We start from the raw sequence: 25,463 nt of genomic DNA on the forward strand, positions 1-25,463 counted from the left end.
TGCAGAAGAGCTGATGGCTCGCCGATGTTGAGGTTGTTGTTTCGGAAAGGGTGATATCGTATTAAAAGATCCAATTTATCCGCCTAAGATGTCTACCCTAGATTCAATCAAAGCGGATTATCCATTCCATTGGCTGGTATGGAATAATAATTACGAAGAATTGGATAAGCAACTTTCTAGGAATGAAGTAAGTTGTGTTGTTATTTCGGTGTTAACTGGATAGCATGTTTTATTCTCTCATTTTTTAAGTCATATTAACGAATAGTAATAATTAAGTTTGTAGTTATTGAAAGAGTGGTCGTGTAGCTTGTATACTATATCAGTATATAACTATGAAAACTTAAAGAGCTTGGAGTGCTTCGTAGCCAAGGTATCGTACATGTTTTGTTTCGTGCATCTTATCCCCTTCTCATTATACCTATGTATTAACACTAGTATCCACTGATTAATTTTTATCATCATACAGCAAGTGAAATATTCTTGGTCTTTTGGTGGCGATGAAAGCACTAATTAATATAGCCATACGGTCGATTTTCTTTCGAGAAAACAGAGTAAATTTACTGAAAAACGTCCCAGGCGATAATCCCGAAGCATATAGGCTGCACAATTTACGTGAACGCCGTAGGGAAGCCTTACATGGTACGTGATGTAAGTCAAGAGACCAGGAAGCCATATCAAAGATGAAATAAGATAGAGTTAATCTACTAAATATGCCATTTACCACTATACATAAGGAAGTACATAAGAATTGTCTTTTTTGTGGTTATTAATTGAATTTGCTGTGGTCTCCTGTGGCGGCTTGGCCTTTCCGAGCATGTACCTTGCTCGTAACCTGATTTTTAACTGATGTCAGTAAACTACACAATGGAACCGTTTATTTGCCTTTTTACTCTAGATATATATTCACCGTATAGTTTTTGCACCTATAGGAATTGTATGAGTCATTATCCCCCTGTACTATCTTGTCAATTTCTCTGCACTAATGTTTAAGCTGTAGGAAAATTAAAGGATATAATTTTTACTATCAAGGGTAAAATTTGCCAGGAAAAACTTATTTGGCTTTGCCGGTACTCGAACCCGGGTCTTCCGATTGCCAGTCTGGTATTCTTCTAGCTTAACTGTTAGCATACCTGACCGGCAATTGGAATACCTGGGTTCGAATCCTGGCGAAGGTGAATTATTTTTTTCATAGCAAATTTCTCCCTTGGTGTGAATAACTCTTTACCCGTGCGCGTGAATCCTTATGGAATTATTTTTTAATTGTTTTTAATACTATAGTATTTTTCATAGAGGTATGTTAAAATAATGATGATTCCTTGTTATTTTATGGAAATGGTATACAAAGCTCAGAAGTGATTTAAAGGTTCTTGTGACAATTTTGCTTCAGTCTTTTATTGTATTTTGAGTGAGTAACTTAGATGAGGCTTTATTGGATATAATTATTTAATCAATATGTAACACACTATCATGAAAGTGCAGAGTCTGTTTCAGCATTTATGGATACATAGCAGTTGTAGTATTGTAAAATATACTCTGCTTTGAGTTTATATTGTATCTGACAATATATCCAATAAAGAAACTTATATATGTATTATGTTTGCATTACAGTGATGAATTTGTTATTAAAAAGTATTGTCAAATTTACAATTAATACTTATTTTAAGCATGCATGGCTAATTGCTGTGGGATTTAGATTTGGCCCTTTTAGTGAGGATGCTTCTGAAGTTTTGGTACACTCCCTTATGGCACTTGGATTTTAATCTGTCACTCGTTCTTGCATGTAGATTTTTTTAAAGTTCGAAAGCATGTAGGTTGTTGGTGGATAAAAATTTTGGTATAACTCTGTGGAGCACCTTAGGGAATATTTTCTCAAATCTTGGTTACTTCTTCATCATATTTTGGCTAGTTTTAATGATGTATATGCTTTAGTAATTTGTTTGGTATTGTGAAGAATAGTTTGTAATATCACCTTCCTTGTGGAGTGAAGTGAGTGTTACCTCCCATTATTTTCGTAGCAATCCAGTAGTTCTTCTTAAGCAATGGCTCTCTCCTTTTCATTTAAGTTTTTATGTACTCTGGACAAAGTGGCTTCATGTTAGGCCACTCACTCCTGTTCTACAGTACTACTTAACCTTTGTAATGGCTGTTGCATTTGTAGTGGTATCTGACCTTATTTTTCGCAGTGGCCCTCTGGCATCCTAGCCATTGGGCTCAATAGTGCGAAATAAGGCTTTAATATCAATAATGTATTCTAGATCCGCATATATTTTGGGATTTTTTTATCTTATTTTGATTATGACAAATCTGCAGTTGTTTCCGAAAAAGGAGACTGTGGGAGCAGAATTGTAGAAACTTATCTAGTCTGGTCTATGTACCGCCATGAGCTGCATCTGTAATTATCCTTGAGTTGAAGAGATATTTCCTTATAGGCACTCTATTCTCAAGTATTAATGTGACTATAATTAATACAACTTCTCACTTGTCTCTTAAAGTTTTTCAAATGTACAATTTACTTCTAAATTAGTCCTTGAAACAGTGTTACATCAAGTAATATGGTTGGCAGATGAAGAGAGGAGTGGAAGAATAAAAGGAGATTGATTAAGATTTCTCGGAAGGTATTTAAGTACAGTATTAGAAACAAATTTTGTCAAGACTTTAAGGGATGGACAGGAGTAACTGTCTTCCCATTTATTTTTGCCAGCTATGTACGAGGGTCGTTCAATAAGTAATGCCCCACATTTTTTTTGAAAAGCCATTGATATGCATAGATCAATGTCTTTGTCTGTCTTTCACACTTGATGTTTGTTCTCTGCGGTGGTGAAGTTTATGTTGTTGAAGATGCTGAAGATGATCCATGGTACAGCGACATGCCACATCATCATGCCACTACGTCCACTCACGTTAAAAGCAGGCTGAATTCTTGGGGGAAAAAAAGAAACTGAGGTAGACATCCATAAATGTTTGTGTGCAGTGTATGAGGATGCTGCGGTTTGTAGGAGTACAGTTGGGTGATGGGTAAAGGAAGTTCTAGCCTCGGGGGATGCTGAAACAGAGCTCAATGATTAGCCACGCTTGGTATCGCTATGCCTACAAGACAAGAGCTTTTACCATAACAGAAAACATGCTCCACCAAAATGTTGGTGCACAGTCATAGTACGTGATGGAGACTACACAGAAAAATAGAACACGGACAAGACGTGTTGATGCATATTGTCACAAAATTCTGAGTCTTAACAATAAATACGTTTTGAGAAAAAAAATATGGGCCATCACGTATTGAACGACCCTCATATATCCATTTCTTAGTCCTGAACTCATAAATCTCCATCATGGAATAAGTACTCATATTAAGAACAGGTAATAATGTCATCTCTTTATATACATAATATGGTTCTTATTTACTCGATTGCATTTGATTACGTTTACTCATAAAATTCAGTGAATAGCAGTCATGATAATTATAATTAATTCACTCAATTAGGTGCCATAATTTAAGTACATTGGCTGCAGTAATGTCATTGATCAAGGATTGAAGGTATTCATCAATACATTCAACCCAAAAGTTAAGAATGCATGCGTGGGCTGCACCAGAAGGTGAATATTCTTGTCACTGAAAGACCTCTTCTCGTGTGACAGAAATTTTCAGGATAGCCATCCAAAATTGTTCCAGGATCCTTGAGTTAACTTGAAAGAAAGCCTGCATAAAAGATTAATATTGAGCTTTTCTCGTCTTACATGGAGAAGGTTGACTGAAATGCTTTTTCCTGGTACATTTTGGCAGCCTGTAGGGATATTGCTTGTGTAAATAGTGTATAGTATTATTGCTTATTTCAGTTTATCGATCCTAACCTATTTTTTTATATTTTTCTAGTTTGAGAAAGAGAAACGGGATCCAAGAGGAAGGACCCCTTTAATGCTTGCTGTCACGTTGGGACATTTAGAATCTGCTCGTGTACTATTACAGCATGCGACCAATGTTAATACTGAGAACAGGGAAGGGTGGACTGGTAAGTTTTGATGATTTGGTTTTGTTGTCATTTGTGTTAATGAATAAGAGATCTAACAAAATGTCTTCAGAATTCTAACCAAATGAGCTACTAAGAAATCTTCTTCCCCAACTAAATATGAGAGAATAAAGTATGTGGCTGGCATACTATGCTGTAAGGCAATTTGTAAGAGGTCATGATGCCACAGCTCCAAGGTTAAAGGTAAATTGTGAACACGAGACAAACTCTTTCACTGCATACTTATTTAGTGCAAAGAAAAGCAGTATGTGTGCTTGGAAAACATTAGTACACATAGGGCCGTATTCTTAGTCGACCCTACATATCCGTCCCTACATAACAAAAGGTCCCAACATGCGTTTCTCAGTCGACCCTACATGAGTGGTGGGGGGTAATTCCGTCGTCAAATTCTCTGAAATGACGTAGATAATGGCGCAGCGCCAATTTTCCACTCTGGTGGCGTAATGGGAACTAACTATGAAACTTAAAAGACATCCGATAATTTTCGGGCGTATTGTTAGGGTAACGGCTCAAGGTAAATAAACAATCGGTGTCGTCCGCCAGGTCGTGGTGGTACCTTAATTATCGCTACAAATACTCTCATATTGAGCCAAAAGTAGAACTTAATTTTCTTTAAATTACTTCAAAAGCTGTTTGTACAAGATAGTAATAAGTACGGAGCAAATATGAGCATTGACGTGGGAACTTACGTTGCATCAATAAGGTTCGTCATTCGCTTTCACCTTCCGTAATTAAGTTTATTATGAGGCATATGGTGGCATGAAAATACGTTTTCTATGGTTATACGTAAATGAAGTATTAGTTTCCCAAAAGTATACTAAGTGCCTAACGTGAAAAATATTATTATATATTTGTAGAAATAAGGTGATGTATACCGCTGTATTGTTCTTATTAGTTCAGTCGATTTTATAATTTATTTAACTTGGTGGTTATAAAGTGGTAGTATTATTACATTTCCGCTGTGTTACTGTACATTTTAAAATGGCTTGTGTGAGGTCGTCTCCCTTAATATCCATTGTAACGTAGATTCTTTAATCAAAGTGATCAGCAGACGATATTTGGCCGCCATGTTTTTGTAGGGTGTAGGGTTGGTTCGGGTACCCTACATCAAGTAGGGCCCGTTTAGTTCCAAAAACGGCCATATGTAGGGCTTGATTTGGCGTATGTAGGGCGAGATCGGTTTATGTAGGGGCTGATGACGTATCCAGGGTCGGTTGACCCTACAGGGTCGACTAAGAATACGGGCCATAGAGTGTTGAGAAAATTCTCAATGCAATAGGTAGGAAGAGCCTAAGGTGAGAATGAAGGAGATCGTGTGGGATGTACAGGATAGTCTGTGGTGGGGAAAAATCATGGGCAGAACTTGGAAAGGATGTAGCAGTGGCGCCGACTTCATGGGGCCTGAGGGGGCCCGAGCCCCCCCAAAAATTCGTTACAGATGTGAGGAAAAAATGGTTTTATTAAATATCCTGAAATAAAGATTTGCTCTGCACCATGGAGCAAGTGCGTGACGTCAAGATGGCGGATAGCCTCGTCCCCTAAGAGAAATATCAAGGGCCATTTTTTAAAACCAATTTTAGGAAACAATGGCAATATTTAGGAAGTAAGAAATGCCGTCGCATGTTTTCTGATAAATTCTGTGCATTTTGGTACCTCATTTGTAGAGTTTGGTTGGGTATAAGTTGAGAAAAAGGTTTCTATACAGTAGAAATATATAAGGAGATACTTATGTAGAAGATCATGCTTCACACTCAAAAATAAGTTATTAAAACAGTAGCATTCTTAAGTATTAAGAAACGTGTGTGAGTAAAGTTTATATCTCCTCATTATCAGTGATGTCAAATGACATACATATAAGGTTAAATTACACCCATGATCTTTTCAAAAAGGGGATGACACGAAGTAATTATGTATTATTACGGCACTTTGATTGAACCATTCATCAAGAAATATTTCAGTAAAGTGATATAATGTGTGAATTTATGACAGCTAACAAGTCCAGTAGTAAGGTGGAACTTGAACAATGCACATCATTCTGTGATTATGCAACCCACATCAGTCATGTGTGCTGCACGTTGCATGTACTGAAAGGCGATTGCTCATAGTGTATTATTTTTCACCCTATTTTTTTACATTTGATGAGGATTTTTTTTATTGTAAGTATGGAATTCTATGGAAAATACTTTCATCTTAGTTCTTTGCATGAGTGAATATGGTAAGAAAGAGTTTATGTATGAGTGTGCTGAGTTGGATGTAGGTGACTTAAAAGCCTTTTCCAGCAACAAAATCCTTTGTGTTAAGATATCAGTGAACAATCCTATTCTATTGCTATACATATGATGTGCCCAGCATGTTTTTTGTCCTAATATACTAGTTTGGTTTGCATTGTTAAGTTAAAAATATAAGTATCCATCAAAAGGCATAAGTGAAATATTTATCATTGTCTTTGTCTCCTTAAGATATGACTTATTGCTGCTGCTCCTCTTCATTTCTTTTCAGTGGTTCAGGAAGCAGTGGCTACTGGTGATCCTGAGTTGCTTCAATTGGTATTAGAAAGAAGAGATTATCAACGATATTCTAGTAGAATTGGTGGAATTCCTGAGTTATTACAGAAATTAAAAGAGGTGTGTGTGTTAATAGTGGTACAACTTTTGTTTATCCCTTGGAAAATTGTTATTAATTTTCCTTTTCTTGTTATAGGCTCCAGATTTTTATGTAGAAATGAAATGGGAGTTCACTAGCTGGGGTGAGTAGAATCTATTAATATAAAGTTTTGCATCATTGTATGGTTTGGATTATTAGACTTGGCAATTTTATGTTTTGCTTTATTCAAAGTGGCTGAGTATTGTTCTGAAATACATTGACTTATTGTTTCATTAGTTTGTGAAGGAGCTATGCTTGTCTCTTGCAGTTCCTTTAGTGTCAAGAATGTGTCCAAGTGACACCTACAAGGTGTATAAACAGGGTTCCAATGTTCGAATTGACACCACACTTTTAGGATTTGACCAAACTAATTGGCAGAGGGGTAATAAAAGTTACATATTCAAAGGACAACGTAAGTATAGCAGCTACTTTTGTTCACCTAACTAATGCATCTTTGTAAGCAAAAATATCCTTTTTTCACTTGTTATATTTGTGGAGCACAAACCATCTAATTTCATATGGATTAAAAGCCATCGTTTAAGCCCACATTAGTCAAAGTCTTTCATCTCTCATTTTCTGGTCTCTTATTTGTTCCTTATTATGATCATTTATAAAAAAATGTTATTTTTGATTGGGAAGTAATATTAAATTTAGATGAGATTGCCACAATGTCTTACTAGTGAGACCACTTCTGGGCCAGAGACCACAATTCCAGTTGGTGGAGGTTATGAGTGGCAAGTCATTTCCTGATCAAGCCTATAATTGAGTAGTGGTTGAGTTATATATCTGAAAGATAAGATATAATAACAGATTTTTCTAGTAAATGTTATCTCCAAAATTGTAATTTTGATAATTTCTGTGGTGAATGCAGCTATGATGAAATCTTAATGAAGATAAAAATGTCTTAATGATGACACTTTTTAATTGACTGCCTAGCTTTGTTAATGCCAATGACAGTTTTTCTTGATGATTTCGGCATATGCAGTAGCATAGAAGTTACACTGCTAAAATGGCATGAGAATGTTTTTGTAAGAGTTGCTTCCCTGAGCTAATATCATTTGCATGGATATTGAATGTTTGCCGTGCTGCCTGGTATTGTTTGAATTTATGAGTATTTGTGCAGGTATAACTTTTAAGCAAGTATTGCAATCATACTTATGCCAACTTCTGTTAGCTTGTGGAAGAAATGAGATTTTAAATATGCCCTGCATCATGAAGCTATAGAGATAACTGAAACTGGCCATGTTTTTTGTTAATAAAAGCAGCATAGTACATTTATATTATAGACATTATTAAAATCTTAGTTTAATTTTTATTAGTAAATGATAAATATTTCATTTAAATTACTTTTTAAATCAGGGCACAAGTATGGGATGAGTTCCTCATTCAAAGTCATAAAACACAATTCTTGTCTTTTATCCTTGTGTAAAACTTTTACTTGTTTTTAATACCTTACTGGGCATACATGCTTTCCTTCTCAAACAAATCCATGCACTAATGACTCTAAGTGGTCTAAGTAATTCAAGTACCCTCAATACATTTATTTTGTGTTATTCAAAGTAAAGTTACCAGTTCAAAATTACTATCACTTTATATACTCTCTTCATCCACAATATAATTTACTTATCCCATGTAATATATGTTAAAGGTGACTCTTCATTCATGTGAATTGTTTGGTTGCTTCATTCTGGTTTGAATTACTTTAGGCATACCATGTTTAATGACTTATTCTATCATTAAATGTATTTTGGAATATGTAACAAATACCTATATTGTGGAGGACTTGCCCCAGTAAAATTCTAGATAAAGTTATAATAATACCTGAACAGTACTCAGTAGTTCATTGTAAGATACCTTGGGGGAAAGGTCACTTGATTAGAACAAAAGGCTGTTATGTTAGAACTCTTGCAATTTCAGGTGGAATGATAAATAATACTGAGTGTATATTTCTTATGTATATTAATATTTGTTTTTTAAGCCTCAAAGTTTTGAACAGTGTCCTTTGCTCCCTGTCATATGCATGCAGTGGGAGAAAAAATTGTGAAGACTTTAAAACCAGTAACCATTATTCTGTGTATAATATGAATTTTATGATATTTAGGCTTGCATTGTAGGATACTCCATTTTTATTTTCTGATGATATTATGAAAGAATTCCAATTAATGAGTACTATGAAATTGGTTGACTTTAATCAAAGCATTTCATAAGGCAAACACCCTTGGATTAAGTTCATCGAAAGTTGGCACCTCTGAGTTAGAGTATCACATCACAAGGTCTTTCGTAATTTAGCATTTATTTTTTCATTATGATATTGATTTCCCTGTTTTTGATTGGAATATTTTCATTTCCATTATTATAATTTGAATGGTAGGCGAGAGGTAGGTAATGTTTATGTCGCACTTCAAACTGTGTTTTTTTTTTACTTTTTAGCTTTCTTCTGTGGGAGAATACATCATTGTTAGTTTCTCTTGATTTTTCACATTGATATTTTTAAATGTATGCATTATTTGTAACTTTCTTGAAATTTTTCCAAGAATTGGGTTTGTCATTTCATGTATTGTGTTATTTATTCAGCTCTGCATCAAATGCATTTTTCATTCTAACTATCCCAATCATAGTTACTTTTCCATTCTTGCTTTTATATAAGTGCTCTCAATTTTAACAGCCATCTCAACTCCAACTGTTGTTCGGTGTGATAGGAGCTATATATTCAAACTACAGGCAGGAAGAGCAGGTGAATTGTCAATTTGCCATTCATTGCTAATTAAAACTATAATGCTTGTATTTTCATGCTCGCTCAGTACATTAAAATTTTAGTCCATTATCCAAACTATATTAGATTATTCCATCATGCTTTTCGTTTGTATGTAGTTTTATGAAGCTTTTTTTCATTTCCCTTCCGGTGGAAGTGCGTTGACTGTTATGATTTCTCTTTAAATTCATTCTCTTTTGTAGCTTGCTGCGTACCTCATCTGAAAAAATATGGCATTTGAATGAGTACCACGTTCTACTATAATTCTGATGCATGTATAGTCATTCTTTCACTGTACATAAATATCAATCCATTATTTCACCTCTTTTTATCCTAATGTACTAATCTATCAGTCTCTTCATACCCACACAGAGGATAATTCATTAGGAAATTCATTTGTTTTCACTGAAAATTTTACATCATTAATTACTTTTAAGAAACGGAGCATTAAATGACTCAGGTGATATGTTCTCCAACCTGTGCAACTGAGTTCATGCTTCTAATAGGGTGGTTTCCAATTATTTTTTTATTACCTAAATCGAAAGAATATTACTCCTGGAGTACTTATTTCACGCTTTTAGATTTTTAATGACGATGTCTATATTTCACAATTTATGAAAATTGAAAATTTTCAAGCGCGCGAAAACGCAACAGCTATGTATGAATACTGGGAAAAGCCCATGTAACGTCATTCCCGTTCCGGCTGCTGCCGTGTGAGGTAACCTTGGTGTGAGGCTATGAGCGGCGATACGATCCAGGCTGGTAGCAGGTAGTACTTGACTTAAAATAAGGATTATGAATACCCTATCAAACGAATAAAACTTTGCAACGATAGACAATTTTAATAGGTGATTATTAAGAGATGTTTCTCTGAGCTCTGTGCCTCATGCATGTATTGGTAATCTCAGATGATATAAAACTTCTATCTACTTGTATAGAATCAGGTCCCTGTGACATCACGTGGAGTGGCATCGCATGGGTGCCAATCTGGCCTTTTTCAAATGAGGTTAAAATTGACCATTAAAATTTGTCTAAACTGGGATTTCTAAAACCTGTAGATACATTTGTATATTATGAATACACTAACGGTGGGTAACGAATCGCAATCAATGCCTTTCGTTTTCTTTGATGAAGGAAAACTACCCTATGGTAACATGATATATTTTCTTAGTAATCCCACAAAAACATTGTACTTGTTAATTTAATTTTGCTGTTGGACTTAATCATTCATTTTTTGTCTTTTGTGAAGATTCAATGGCTGTCTTTTCAGTATTTCAATCATTATGACAAAAGACCATAGGTATTGAAATGGAATATGATGAAACCTGCCTAAACATCCACGCCTGCACAGCAGTCAACTCTATATGTTTACAAGCTGACCAGGCAAACATTGTTTTGCCATATAAATTATTTCTCGTGGCTATTTTGGTGTTCGAATTGTTATTTTGGGATGTTGTATATGTCTCAAAAAGGAATGGAGTGCTGTGAACGATGACGGCCTATAAAAATAACAAAGCACCAAGCATTCATTTTTTGAATTCACTGTAATTTTATTATCCTAAGCAATAAATTTCAAATTACATCTCTCTAACAAATTATGGCAATTAAATAAATAAACATTATCAGTCTCTTGGTGCAATGGAGTGTGCGTTATTTGTAGTGAGTACATCTTTAGCCAACATAAGCAAACTGGATAGTTTACCTACGTGAGAGTATGCCACATATAATTGCCTGTGTGGAAAACATGGTGAACCCAAATCCAATCCTCAAATAGACATCATTTGACTTTTAGACTTATTGACTTGCGAATTCCAATCTAATTGGAAAATGAACCCGTTTGAATTTTTTTGGCACATCTATTGGAATAATTTGGATTCATGGTAGTAGTACATCTTATCCTTAGAACTTTCCATTCAGAATGTTCGACAACGTTATTCATCAATTTTCAATTACTAATTGCGTGCCTATGCAGAGCCATGGTGGGTTTGAATTACAAAGCATATTTAACTGGAGATCCAACCTCGTTGTAAATGGTGCAATAGCATGCCTGGAAAATCCAATAAATTCAAAATCTCAGGTGGATAATTTAAAGCTTCGCTGGTATCGTGAACTGTATCGATAGAAGAGATGTCAAACGACATAACTAAACCATACTGATGGTCGTCTAGGGGACAGTAAGCCAAAACCGCTGAAATTTCAGCATTTTTATGCCTTCTTTTTCAAATTTCACTGTAAATCACATGGAAAGCGAAAATTGATTGCAAAAATAAGAATGTGCATTTCTTTTTCTTTCGAATGGTTTATATCTAAACTAAATGTAACCATTATAATTAATTTAAATATGCCAAAGAAAAAGGGTCTGCAGGCGTTAATAACGAACTTTTCATACATGTACTTCTTATGGAAATGATTCAGGGTCCAATCCAGGGCCTCATGGGCCCTACAGAATAATGAAAAATAGTTTACATCCTATTCTAAGACCTATTGAATACACATGCAAAATGTCATAGGAATCAGTCCAGCTGTTTCGGAAGAGTTTGGCCACAAAAAACTGACACAAGAATTTTATATATTAGATTAGACCAAATATGTGTATTATTTTTCTTGTTTTTTGCTAAACAGTGGAAATTTACCTTCATTTAAGCAGTTTTCCTCTGGAGTCACCTCTGTGTCATTGCCCTGGCTTGTAAAAAGAATTTGTTGTACATATTTTGAAATTTTCTCTCCTTCTCTTTTAAGAACGCATAATGATATGCTTGGAATAAATTTTTTTTTTCTTCCCCCATCCACTTGCTAAGTGCAAATTTTCTACATCCAGGTAAAAGTTATTGGGTAAATATTTTTCAGCATCTGGAAAATATATTTTGTTTTACCTCCTTCATCCCTGCGTCATGGCAAAACACTCTCAAACACCTTAATATTTTCTCTGCACTTCTTGCTGGACTCTCTTACACCTTTTCTGTGTCCCAGCAATCTCTGTTTGAACTCCTTATATTATCCATTATTTGGACACACCACCACTAACTTAAGGAATTTAGTGACCAAACAAGATGCTAAGAGACTTAATTATGCTTAAGGACCTCAATGAAGTATTTTTCAGCATTCAATTCAGTGGAGCATCATCATCATGGGGCATCAGCTTTAGTTTTGGATTTATCTAACTTTTTGGTGTCATCTAACTTCTGAGTGTGTAACTTCTTGCTTTTCACTTATTTCATTGTTGTCTTTTGTAGCTTGTTGTTCCTTCTCTAATTCTTTTGCAGTAGTTTTCCTAAACAAAGCTTCCATTGAAAACTTGCTTCAACTCGAACCTCAAAACGTCTCGAATCTGCCCAGGATGTGGGTACGGAAGTGGATGTAGCTTGAGGATGGAATCAGATGGAATAGACCACTGGTGTGGTGTGTTATTGAATCTGATCCAGGCCTGGTTGTATTAATTAAAGGAACCTGTTATAGACACTTAATTATGCAAATAAACTACTTATTTGAGTAAATTGAAAATTACACTTTTAGTTATTGTATTTAAAATAAGTAAGATTGGTGTGATAGGATTATGTTTATTATTTATTAGGGTTTTGGGAGGGTTCCATCCCCCTCTTCCACTAAATAGTTATACCACTGCTATTGGATGTTAGATTTCCCTTAGGAGAATTTTGTTTTTCATCTGTGCTATCTAAATATACATCCCTCTAAATATTTGGTGTTCTATTCCTATTTCTACATACATGAGATCATAGTTCTGCAGTGAAGGCCATTGATTCATCCCTCTTCAGATTGCTATCCATTTCTTAAGTTTTTTCTTAACTATAGTTTTTAGTTCTTTAGTGTCTTCTTGAAGCTATCTTATTCTCTTTGAAAGGTGCTGATGCTATGAGGCTTGACTGTGTGAAATTCCATCTTTACCGCTTGGAAATGAAACATGTACATTAGTTGCAGTAGTTTTAATACACAGACTTTGTTAAAACTCGTCACATTTTGATATAGCTCATGTTGTCATCAGGTTTAATGGTGAAATTAAGACTGAAATTTTTAACCTACCTAAATAAATGGGAAATTCAGTATCAATTGAATGGCTGTTGTTTAAAATACCAAAGTGTGGTTTTCTTGTTTCACAGAGCCTTGGACTTCGGATGAAGTGCCTCATATCAGTTGTGTGTATCTCTTTTAGTATTCTTCTCTTTTCTTCTCAAGTGTTGTTCTCTAAGATTTTCCTGAGCTATGTTTTTCAGCTTGTCTTTCTTTATATGGTGCTGATACAATATTTTAATGAACTAAATATTTTCTATTTAGTTGGCCAGCATTTTCAGTGACCCTCTTTGTGAATGCGCTTTAGTAATGATGTGCTGCAAAGTTTGTTGAGCTTCTGGTCATGCATTTTATTAATTTTCTGTGGTTAATTAGTATGTAGTCACTTTTGGAGTTGATTTAGTGGTACAATATTTGCATTGTGAATTTATTAAGTGGTAGGTTATTCTTCTATATATATTTGCACCTTAGATTTAGGGATGTACTTAATGGTTTTTTTATTAAAAAATTTTCATGTTAAAATTGTATGCTTATCATTGTATTAGCACTTTATACTGGGAGATATGCATTTTATATATATATTCATGAATTTCAACTTGGCTAATTGCATGAAATTTTTGATCATTCAGGTGAGTCTGCTATAATGATGGAAGTGGACCATGAGACCCACCAAGTATTTGTGGATCAGATGCGAATGGCATCACCAGAAGAACTTCACTGCCTGCAACAAAATGAGAGGGCTATTTCTGCTCGGCTTACTACTCCCATTGTAACCACATACATCGACACTGATAAAATTAGTTTTGAAAGGTAATTTTGGATTCTAAATACTTAACTTAATACTTCAACATTTTATCGAGACATGGGGAAAGGATTAAAAGATTTTATTGAATCCGTGGATTTGAAATTTAACCTATTATCATCTCATTGAATCTCTGATCAGAAGAATTAAAAACTTTGCGACTGCCTACAAAAATGAGTTCTTTCCCTATTAAATTAAATGTATTGCTTTCCTTTATTGGTTTAATAAGCTCAGCTAAGTTCACCAAGGATTTTCTGGTGTTTATTTAGTTTAATGGTAAACTTTTCACTATGTGAATAATTGCTCCTATATCACTAGAATATCGAGCTCTGAAAATTGAGAATCGCTCATCCTATCTTGGAATGGAATGCACTTCAGTTTAACTCAATTGTTTCATTTTTTTAGGAATAAATCAGGAATTTGGGGTTGGAGATCAGACAAAACTGAACCAGTTAATGGACATGACTGCAAAGTGTTTGGGGCTAGTAATGTTGAGCTCGTAACAAAAACTCGTACGGAGCATCTTACAGAAACAGACAAGGTTAAAGCTCGATCTCCTCGCACACCACTTCAGTCTTTTCTTGGTATTGCAGAAGTCGAAGAGAAGCAAGCAGTTCCTGAGTCAAATAATGTGAGTTTAGCCTTCTTTGTCTTGGTGTTCAATATAGCATACTAATTATGAAGTGGCATTATTTATCAACTAAGAACATTCCTTATTGGTTTTTGTCTTTTGAAATGTGCTTCGGTAAGCATAATTGCAATGCAATTAAAGTAAACCTCCCTCCAAGCTAATCATTTCAGAAATTTGAAGTGTATATATTTATGAGATTTTACCTAATAATGTATCCATTGAATCTTGTGTGTAGTGTCTGTAAGTTGAGTGTTGCTTTAATATACATACATATGTGTATTCCCATTTGTGTGTAGGCACTTAATGTTTTTGCAGTTGGTTGATGAAATGAGATATAATTAATGGAAAGGGCTCAAAGTTGTTGGTCAAAATATGCTTTATAATTTGAATTTGGGGATCAATATATTTCTTCTTGTGCTAAGAACTGACTTGTATTTCATCATGTTCAAAGAATTGGCTCTATTCTCCAAAAGTTGGCCTACTTATTTTTAAACATACACCCATGTCTCGTATAGCACAATTTCGATTAGCGCAATTTCGATATAGCGCAAATTCGTTCCTCGGGGAAACATTGCAACGCAGTGTAGCCTAATCAAAAATCTTAAATGCTCTCGTGATAAAATGTGAACTTGCGCTAAGTACACACGAAATTTCTATCATTTTACGCGTACAAATATTATTGCTTGCCTCAAATCTTCTTTTTTGTTTATATATTAATCGAAATCCATTGCTGTGCAATGGCCAAAAGGATTACTCGTCATTGGGTCCAGATAGCCGGCCTACCGAAGTAATTTATCTCGTCTCCTTAACAGAATGAGTTAATTTAGATCATTAATTAAGCGTGGGGCTAGTGGAAATGAGTTTTTTTAAAGCAATACTGGTTGAGACGTAATTTTTGCCGTCATAGGTTATCGGGCGATTGACTTCCAGATAGAGGGTCTACACTAAAGCCTTTAAGGTCATCGGTATTCACGGGGGAGAAATGGAGCGGTGGCCGAGTTGCGCATGAAGAGCACCAACATATAAGAGGGTCCCCTATAGAGTCTCAAACACAATAGCTTCGTTCCCTCCCCGCAGTCGAAGGCCCTCTGCGTCTCAAGAACACAGTTCAGCAGTAGAAGGTGATTTCGATAGAGCCATGCAGAGTAAAAACCAAGAGAAAATGGCAAAAAATAGGAATGCGGGTAGAAAAATCAAGAATTTATCAAGAAAAACCATAAAACCTAGAAGAGAAATTGATATAGGTCAATTGCTTTGAAAATGGAGAACGTCAAAGCGATATTGCGCGGAAGTTTAAACGCACGAAGCCTTATTCTGAATAAAGACGAAGTTAAAACATCAGTGACCTCAGCCGCACCAACTTCAACCAAGCGGACTACACATACGGAAAGTTCATAGTGAATCAGTACAAAAAGACGAGAGTGGTAATCGCTCCGAGACATTTAGTGAAAGCTCCTGTTGGTTCCAGAATTTAAACGGCAAGCAGGTATTTTCAGTGTGGCGATATCAGGTGAATCTGCAAGTGTTGATAGCGCAGTCACCACAACATTTTCTGATGGACTCCAAGCTGTGATTGAAAGTGGCTCCTTTCCCCCTCAACTAGTTGTTAGTGTTGATGAGACAATATTCTATTGGAAAAGAATGCTTTCTCGTTCATTCATTTTCAGGGAAGGAAAACCTGGGAAGGCTTCAAGACATTTAAAGACTGTTTCACGTAGCCGCTAATGACTCGGAGGACATCAAATTAAAATGATTTATCATTCATAAACTCCGCTAGCTATGACATGGCATTCAAAGTAGCGTTTGCCTGTCACTTCGATGATCGACAAAAGGGCCTGGGTGACACAATAGTTGTTTTTAGACTGGTTTGAAAAATCGTCCACTGCCGGCAATGCATTACGAACCCCTAAGATAGCAGATGTTAGCCCACCCGCACGACAGAAGGGAATTTCAAAAGCACGTAATAATTTTTTTTAACGTGAATAAAAGTCTTCAAATGCATGCATACTATCTTTAAAGATGTTTTAAACTATAAAAAATTATATAAATAATGTTTTCTAAGGCTATTTATGGGAATATATATGTTTTAGAGGAAATTCAATACCCAAGACCTATGCTACCAGGAACGCATCCCTATCTTCCCAATGTTAAAACGCTCTCGTATAACGCAAATTCGTATAGCACAAAGACCCCAAGGAACGCATCCCTTGCGCTATACGAGACATGGGTGTACATTGTTGGAGTAATACTATTTGAAAGATTGTCCTAAATATTTTATGTGTATAAAGAAGGCTGTGTTAATTATTTAGGATTGCATGTTATTTGTCCTGGAATTATGAGATGGGTGTTTATTGAAACATTTCTGTCATTAGTGTCAACTGAAAATTAAAATAATTCAATATTTTTTTCACTTACAATAGGAAGAATTCTTCAGCATTGGTAATCCTTGCAACATTTCACCTGAAGAGTATTTTAGTGATGTAGATTTAAATGGTAAAGATATTGGTAGACCAAAGGAAATAAACACTAAGATTCAAAAATTTAAGGTATGTAAATTATTTGATCATTTATAATATTTTCATCGTTCATAATTTTTCCTCACTTCCGTTTGTTGAAACGTGATTTCAATCTCTTTATATTTTATTAGGCAACATTATGGCTCTCTGAGGACTATCCACTGAGTTTGCAGGAACAGATAATGCCTATTGTGGACCTTATGGCTATTTCAAATTCTCATTTTGCAAAATTAAAAGATTTCATTCAAATGCAGCTACCTTCTGGGTTTCCGGTGAAAATTGGTAAGTTTCACATTACGAGATAAACCTTTTGTACTTAGGGTGATCATTGACACATTCATGTTTTTTTTTCAGAAATTCCCATATTCCATGTTTTAAATGCTCGGATAACTTTTGGAAATATTTTTGGGCTGGAAGAGGAAATTCAAGGTGTTGTCCGGGTTAATGAAGATGATCGGATATCATGTGTTGTAGATGATGCTTGCTTTGTAGCCCCTGCTCATTATTCCAAAATGGGTTAGTAGTATCTTTGATACATTTTTATATATTATGCATACATTAAACATGCTTAAGGTTACATATCAGCCTGTTGTCTTTTGATAATCAGCCTATTAGTGTAGTAATGGTTATTTTGGTCTTCCATGTTATAGGTGCAGATTCCAGAAAGCAATTCAGCTTTGAAGACGAGGATGAACTTCTACAGTTTGCTATCCAGCAGTCATTAATAGAGGCAGGGAGCGAGGGTGATGAGGTATGCCTGTGAAAATCTTTAGTGTGGTAATGATGTTCTAATTCTTTATATTATCTTTCTTTATTTGTTTCATTTTCAGGTTGACATATGGGAAGCTCTTAGAGCTCAGCGGCCATCTCGGCCAACGACCCCTAACATTCAGGCTGAAGAAGAGAGAGAGTTGCAAAGGTATTTACATGACCAGTGTGCCATTTGTGATTTTGGATTGAAAAATCCAACAATTTTACGCTGAATACTCATGGAATGTATCTCCTATTCCAATCATGATTCATTTTTACATGGTTAAATACTTACATGTGCCTTATAACTTCAACCACTCATTTTACCAATTAAAGTGCTGCCTATGAATTTGTTGGATTTATTTTGTTGTTGCACTAGTTCAACAACTGTCTAACATTATTTAGTTTGCAGCATATATTTTTGCATATCATTATGATATATGTAATATTGAAAAAATCTGCCTGTTGCTCTTTCATTCTTTATGGCTAAAAAAATTAGGAGTGTTAGTGTTTCTGTTAGCTATAAGACATTCCCCCAGTATTTATAAGCTACGGTAGTTTAATTCTTTTTGTTGCAGTATTTGAAGATAGTGTTTGAAGAAAAGTAGAAAATAAAAGAAAACTTGTTGTAGCATTTCTACTAATCCTGTATCCCTAATAAAATAATGTAGAGCCATATTTTGACAACCATTCTCAAAATTTGGACCAATATTTTAATATGATAGAGAATACACAGAACAAACATGTGTATTTCAAGTTATCATCATGAGTTAGAATCATCTAATGGAGGCTTGTTTCCGGATTTTTGTTTTCGCTAGGTAATGACTATAGTTAGCGTGTATGTTTTCAAATTCAGTGATCATATTGACTATGTTATTTTGTACGTGTACTTTTTTAGGATTATGACTCAGAAAAGCTATTGGCAAACCTTGAAATAGTTGCCCGCAAATGTTTAAAAAAATTACGAAAATTCAGTGCTAAAAAAATTGTCATGCAAGTCAGATTTTTCTGTTATCGTATTTTTGTGTAGTTATATGTAGCTTTGAATTTGAGTAATGTTTCGTGTGAGGATGCTGGAAGAAGGATAAATAAGTTGTTGGATGTACAGCTGACTCCCGATTATCTGGCTGTGGTATATCCGTGTTGCAGATTTTCCAAGCATGATTTTCACTCTCGCTCAATATTTTCCGTGATCTTTATTAAAAAATAAAATTGGACAAAATCACCGTAATGTCTGCATTAATACCTGCTAAGATATCCCAGGCTTATTAATTTCCATTAGAATCCCCTTCGTAGAACGGAAGTGATCATGCGCTAGCTGCATTCGGGAGCACCTTGTTCCTGTTTTCCAAGCTTCGAAGCACGCGACCGCGCTCCTTGATCACGGATACACGTCCTGCAGCAGTTGCAACCTGGGCAACTTGTGCGAGAGGCGACTACGTGGCATGGTGCCTGAGGGTGTAGTTTCTGATATCGAGCTGTGGTTTTGTAGCATTCGTGCAAACCACTTTCCTGTATCTGTCATTGCAAAGTCACGGATGTGTGGTTTTCGAAACCAGGCCTTATAAGTAGCATTAATAAAACGAGTACAACCATGTTATCTCCTCTAAAAAGATCGTGAACTGACTAAGAAAGCTCTCAATGAGTCCAGAAAGCACTCTAAAATAACAGAATAACTGCATGAATAATAATAATAATATATTGTTTGTTTTACGTAAATTATGAACATTACAAGACATTAAAGTGAAAGTTTGGGATATCCGTGTTTTCTGATTATTCGTGCCATCTCTCCCCATCATAAGCCCGGATAATCGGTAGTGTGCTGCAGGGGCGCAGCTAGGAATTGAGCCTGGAGGGGGGTTTAGAGGCAACTAATACCGGGGTGTGTGGGGGTATGGAATACCCACCAGGATAAGCAATAGGTGCGAGATGAATAAATTGTGGAATTTTAAGATAAATGGTTCAAAATGGTGAGTTTTACAGCTTTCTGAGGGATAATTTATTAATCCTTACACTATTTTATTAGTAATATCAATCCAATTAAGTTAAATGGATTAAAATTTAAAATTTCTCTGAGCTCTGGGGGGGGTTTTATCCCCCAAACCCCCCCCCCCCCTCGCTGCGCCACTGGTGTGCTGTATTTCAAATCCAAAAAGAATGAAATTGAGATGATTTCAAAATCATAGGTTTATGCTTGAGACGTTAGAAATGACTCTGGGGCTGCCCATCCCTGATTGTTCAATCCTCTGGGTTTGGTGTAAGGAATGGTGAGAGTCATGAGAAACACATTTTCAAAGGTAATCACCACCTCCTGTCATTCTCAAAGCTGAACCTAGAGAATAGATTAATCAGAAGATAGCAGCCCTGATTTCTTGAATATGTACTATCAATGGTTTTGTAGTCATCTCCTCTTCACTTAGGCCTTGGCTTCACCGTAGTTGGAGGAATGTTGCCATCATAATGATGCAAACGTAGGAGAGACCTAAAAACCTATCCAAAGGTTCGACATTAATGGTGTTCTCTCTATTCTTGTTATGCACCATTGAGGTAACAATAGTGTATTAAGAAATTACTAGTGATAACTTATATTCTACTTCTACAGTAAAGAATGCGTAGCTGTTTACGAGAGTGTTAAATTAAAGTATTGTTTTTTCCTTGAGTAAATATAACTGGTTCTTCTTAGATTATCGTTCTATGCTTGGATTGTGTACAAATTAAGTGGTGTAATGATTTAGTGTTTCTTTGATTTAGGAAGTTTTCATTTTCTAAAGGTTGTCTTGAAATGTTGGTGGTGGGTTATAATAGTGGTAGATTTAAAGAGTCGAAAAATCTGCTCTTATTCTTCTCAGTATTATTTTACCAAAGAACAATGTGCTGCAATTGAAAAATTAACATAGTAGACTGAGTATTACTCAGGCACTAGATAGTATTTATCCCCGGTTATTCTTAGAAAATCTTCTGGAAGCTTTAAGAAATTTAAGTGCTAAGTAATGATCCAGTTTGGGAATCCTTTACATATTTATTTGCTATTCTATCTTTGTTGATTCTTGTACCTGGTCTAATCAAAAATGTCCCTCATTTCCCTTAGTAATATTTATATAGTTTTTAATTTCCATGTTTTAAAGTCTTAATACATTTCGAAAAGGAAATTGGGCATATTAATTGTTCAATATTATTTATGGCACAGTTTTTGCTAAATGCGATGTTTATTGCCTTAAGCCTCCTCTTGGAATTTCCAGTTTGAAGCAGTGATCGTGATTACTTATGGGCAAGTGCCACCAGTGGAGTGAGTGTGAATCAGTGGAATCCATGTTTCAGTCAGCTCATAACCTAAATTCCATTTTTCTCTGCATGAATATCTTTGTTCACTCTTGCTAGAGCACTGTGGGTGGTCAAATCCATTAAATTTGTAGAAGAAGCTTTATAAATTTAAAATTTATCACCAAAAAATTATATTTTGGCTCTTTGTGCGTGCACTCATATATAATGTTAACTATTAAATCAGCAGATCAGTGATGACTGGCTTCAAAATCAATTGATTCACACGTTTATTTTCCTTTTGCCAGATATTAGATTTGATACATATATTTCATACTCCTTTGTATAGTTTAAGAGTCCTCATGCCTTGATACCATGCTAGTGCCCATTCTTTTTAGGAATTGTTAATATGAAGTATCTGCTCTAACAATAATAGCAACACAATTACTGGTATATAATTTTAATAACATCTTTTTTGCTTAAAAGAACACAATCATTTCTTATCTTCACCATTAGAAATACAACAAGTCATATTGCACATGGGCAAATGTGTCAGTAAAAGAATTTTATGCAAAATTTTGCATGTTTGTGGAAAGCATTTGCAAAAATTGTTGCACATTATTGAAAGGGGAGCGGAATTGATTGATATGGTTGATAGCATCTCATGCTTAGGTTCTTGCAAAAGTAAGCACTGTCCCCATATTCTTTTGAGTTGTCTGTTTTTGATTAGACCTTGTATCCATCTTGTAGAATAAAGCACCTCCCTTTCCTAACCCTAACTGTACTGTATATGCTAGTGCCATAACTGTTGCCTTTGCATTTGATCAACCTAGGGCTATTCAGGCAAGCCTGGCGCTTTACCAGAACCTGGACTCGGCTACCACTTCCTCCAATTCCCCCGCTGAGGCATTCCCTAGGCTTGAGCACGACCAAGAGGATCACAAAAGTGGTGGCCACCAACTTGTATCCTCGACCAGTCCCATTTATGGCTCTCTCAACTCCTCTCCCGCTCTCTCTCCACTTCGCGGCCAGGGGGGTGAGTCCCCAGACCATGACCTTGAAGCCGCCCTCGCCCTATCCGTAAGGGAGAGGGAGGAGGAGGAACACCGTCGCTGTGAGGAGGAGGAAGTGCTGCAGAGAGTGCTTCAACTGTCCCTCATCGATAAATGATCTATTTTGACATCTTTCGTGGTGATTGATGACATGAGAGATGGAGATCTGTTGAAATGTAAATTGAAGGAGCATTTCAGTGACATAGAGGTGTATGAATTCCAATGGAATATTGTTAGAAACACTAACTTGTTATTGTCATCAGAGTGAAGCATTGCTTGTGCAAACATCATTCTTCCATTCAGCTTCAGTGCCATCTTCTGCTGCTCACCATTTTCTATTTCTCATGATGACAATACATCCATTCTTCCTATTATTTAACGATGAGTTGCATGGTCTTTATTTTTTTATGCCTTATTGTTGTTCTGCTGGTAAGAGCCAGTCAAAGTCATCAAATAGAATAGCTTCTAGTCATACTTTTAGGTAACAGATGTCTTAATTTTTTTACGGGAAGGATAACCTGCTGGGATTTTAAGTCTTCAAGAGTAGAGAGAAACTAAAGAATTAAGTTCTGTTCTGTTATTTTTTCAGCAAAAGGAAGAGTGTAATTTTTATAATTATATTTGTATAATGCCGGTGCACTTGTTTTGAATCAGGGTGATTGTTGATAAGGATAATACTTGTGCTTATTCCTATTAAGTATACTTTGGGCTTGCTCAATGAACTGTTGATAAGAGTCTGAAAAATGATTCATTTGCTGAATACTTGGCGAGTAATGAACCTTATTAATTACCTACATAATTTATTGTTAGATAAATAATTTGTTGAAAATTTGTTTTGTACATATTTTGAAAGTGGCAGTTACAATTATGTAGCATTCAAATATGCTAAAATGCTTTATAGATAATAGTTTCATGTATGTTTGAAGAATACTGTGGTTACTCTGTCCAGGAAATACCGAAGTACAAAATTATTAGTTTCACTGTTCAATTTTAACAATTTTTGTGTAGAGTCATAAATTTGAATTTTAGCTGCTGACTATGATTTATTAATTTTGGGCTGTTCAAGTATGTAAACCTGAAAAATTCATTCCTGCATATTATGTATAGACATGAAAAGGTATCACTTTGTTTATTTTGTTATCTTTATGTATGAAATTTTGGTATTTATTTAATTACCTACATATGGTCTGTAAAAACTGTTTCATATTTTGTGGCTTCATATTTTTTACCAGGTTGATGCATTTATTGTTAAACAGACACAATAAAATTATGATATCATTTCATTTTTAACAGTTGAAATTCTGTTTTTTTTCTTATCCGCAATTATGTTACCAGTACATATTTGGAGTGATTTTAAATAGTGGTCACAGTGATGGATTTCTAAGTTTGAGGTCGTTGAAGTAAGATAAAACCTCTCCAACATATGGCTTCTCATGAGTAGTCATTTTAGTTCATTAAATACCAACTGTGGTTAATAATCAACTTGCGGCACTTATTTCAGTGAGGAAAAGTAAGGGATGTGGTAGATGTGCTTAGTGCCTGAAAGCCTGCACTTAAAATTTTGCAATGGCATGCATTCCAAAGAAGCAAGTGCATGCAAGACCCTTCAATTTCTATATTCAACTGAAATATATATTTAAAAATACAAAATTACATGTTGACAGCAAAAACATCTAAGCAGCAGCATAAATGTGTCACCCGTTGAAAGAATATGTTCTGATAACCAGCCTTTACCCCAAGATTATTGTTTGTTTACACCCTAAAACTATGTATGCAAGTACAAGAGCATACCCAGGATCAAAACTAGGGGGAGGGGGCAAGCAATGGTCATTCAAGTTGCAACATTTTACATTTTAACATAGAAAAGTTGAATAAAACCTACATTATAAGACAATAGGGTGGTTTCCTATTGTTTTTTTATTGCCTAAGTTGAAAGATTATTACTCCTGGAGTACGAATTTTACACTTTTTTAGTTTTTTAAATGACGATATCTATTTTCATCGATTAAATGAAAAGTGAAAATTTTCAAGTGTGCGAAAATGTTGTGGCTAAGTATGAATGCTGGGAAAAGCCCATGTGACGTCATTCTGGTTCCCACTGCCACAAAGTGAGGTGACCTTGGGGCAATGGTGTTTGCGCACCTGTGATGCAGGCTGCTAGCAGGTAATGCTTGGCTTAAATAAGGATTGTTTATACCTTATCAAACGAAGGAAACTTTCCAACCATAGGCAGTTTTAGTAGGTGATTATTAAGTGATGTTTCCCTGAGCTCTGTGCCTCATGCATGCATTGGTAATCTCAGACGATGTAAAACTCCTATCTACTCGTATAGAAACTTGACGTCACGTGGAGTGGCATCGCATGGGTGCCAATCTGGCCTTTTTCGAATGCCGTTAAAATTGACCATTGCCATTCGTCTACACTGTGATTTCTAAATCCAAATAATTTGTATATTGTGAGTACACTAATGGTGGGTAACAAATCGCAATCAATGCCTTGTGTTTTCTTTGATGAAGGAAACTACTCTATTATAATTGTGCTTTGTTAGTTTTTAAAATCAATTGCTTAAAATACATTTTAGTTATATGTCTTACACTAAAATTAAAGAAAAATTGTTGAGAACTTTCAATGCAATCCAATCTGATTTTTCCTTAAAGACTTTAGCGATCTTTGCTTCTAGGGGGACGGGGGTGGCAGCTGCCCCCTCCTGCACCTTGCTGGGTATGCCCATTTGCAAATAGTTAAGGGTGACAGGAATTTTAGGTCCACTGACATGCTGTGTCTGTCTCAGCCCTGATAGCATTTTTAACTCATGACAAATATGTATCATAGAAATATGTCTGAGGTGAGTCAGCTGATAATGAAAAGCAGGAATGGCTGTGAACAGATTTAGTGGATTTCTCCATTTTCGGGTTATCGCCGCTTTTCGTGGTCAGAGGTGACGACAGTTTCGCCAGGATTCCACCAGGCGTCTTAAGGTCGAAGTGGTGCTTTCCGTGTTTTTGCCA

At 35.5% G+C, this 25,463-nt stretch overlaps 1 protein-coding gene across 5 annotated transcripts; it reads left to right on the forward strand.

The window, feature by feature from the left end:
- Window positions 1–2: 2 nt before the first annotated feature.
- Window positions 3–23,754, forward strand: LOC124162877 (ankyrin repeat domain-containing protein 13D). Of its 5 annotated transcripts, none has more exons than XM_046539572.1 (15): window positions 3–187; window positions 3,872–4,007; window positions 6,525–6,649; window positions 6,726–6,771; window positions 6,937–7,080; window positions 9,334–9,402; window positions 13,536–13,571; window positions 14,076–14,256; window positions 14,654–14,879; window positions 17,300–17,425; window positions 17,527–17,677; window positions 17,750–17,911; window positions 18,046–18,146; window positions 18,226–18,314; window positions 22,237–23,754. In XM_046539572.1, exons 1-15 carry the CDS (start codon window positions 89–91, stop codon window positions 22,571–22,573), a joined length of 2,028 nt encoding a protein of 675 aa, XP_046395528.1. In that variant the 5' UTR covers window positions 3–88; the 3' UTR covers window positions 22,574–23,754. The 5 variants fall into 5 exon arrangements, with proteins under 5 accessions (XP_046395528.1, XP_046395560.1, XP_046395535.1 ...); XM_046539604.1 differs by having other exon boundaries at window positions 22,436–22,579; XM_046539579.1 differs by lacking the exon at window positions 13,536–13,571.
- Window positions 23,755–25,463: the final 1,709 nt, after the last annotated feature.

This window comes from Ischnura elegans, chromosome 1, assembly GCF_921293095.1.
Source record: "Ischnura elegans chromosome 1, ioIscEleg1.1, whole genome shotgun sequence".
Classification (NCBI taxonomy): Eukaryota; Metazoa; Arthropoda; class Insecta; order Odonata; family Coenagrionidae; genus Ischnura; species Ischnura elegans.

Excerpts from the sequence above, each read along its gene's own strand:
- LOC124162877 (XM_046539572.1), top strand. The coding sequence starts at position 89 with ATGTCTACCCTAGATTCAATCAAAGCGGATTATCCATTCCATTGGCTG. Across the intron at positions 6,650-6,725 it reads TATTACAGAAATTAAAAGAG|GCTCCAGATTTTTATGTAGA; the intron begins GTGTGTGTGTTA and ends TTCTTGTTATAG. Across the intron at positions 17,678-17,749 it reads TGGGTTTCCGGTGAAAATTG|AAATTCCCATATTCCATGTT; the intron begins GTAAGTTTCACA and ends TTTTTTTTTCAG.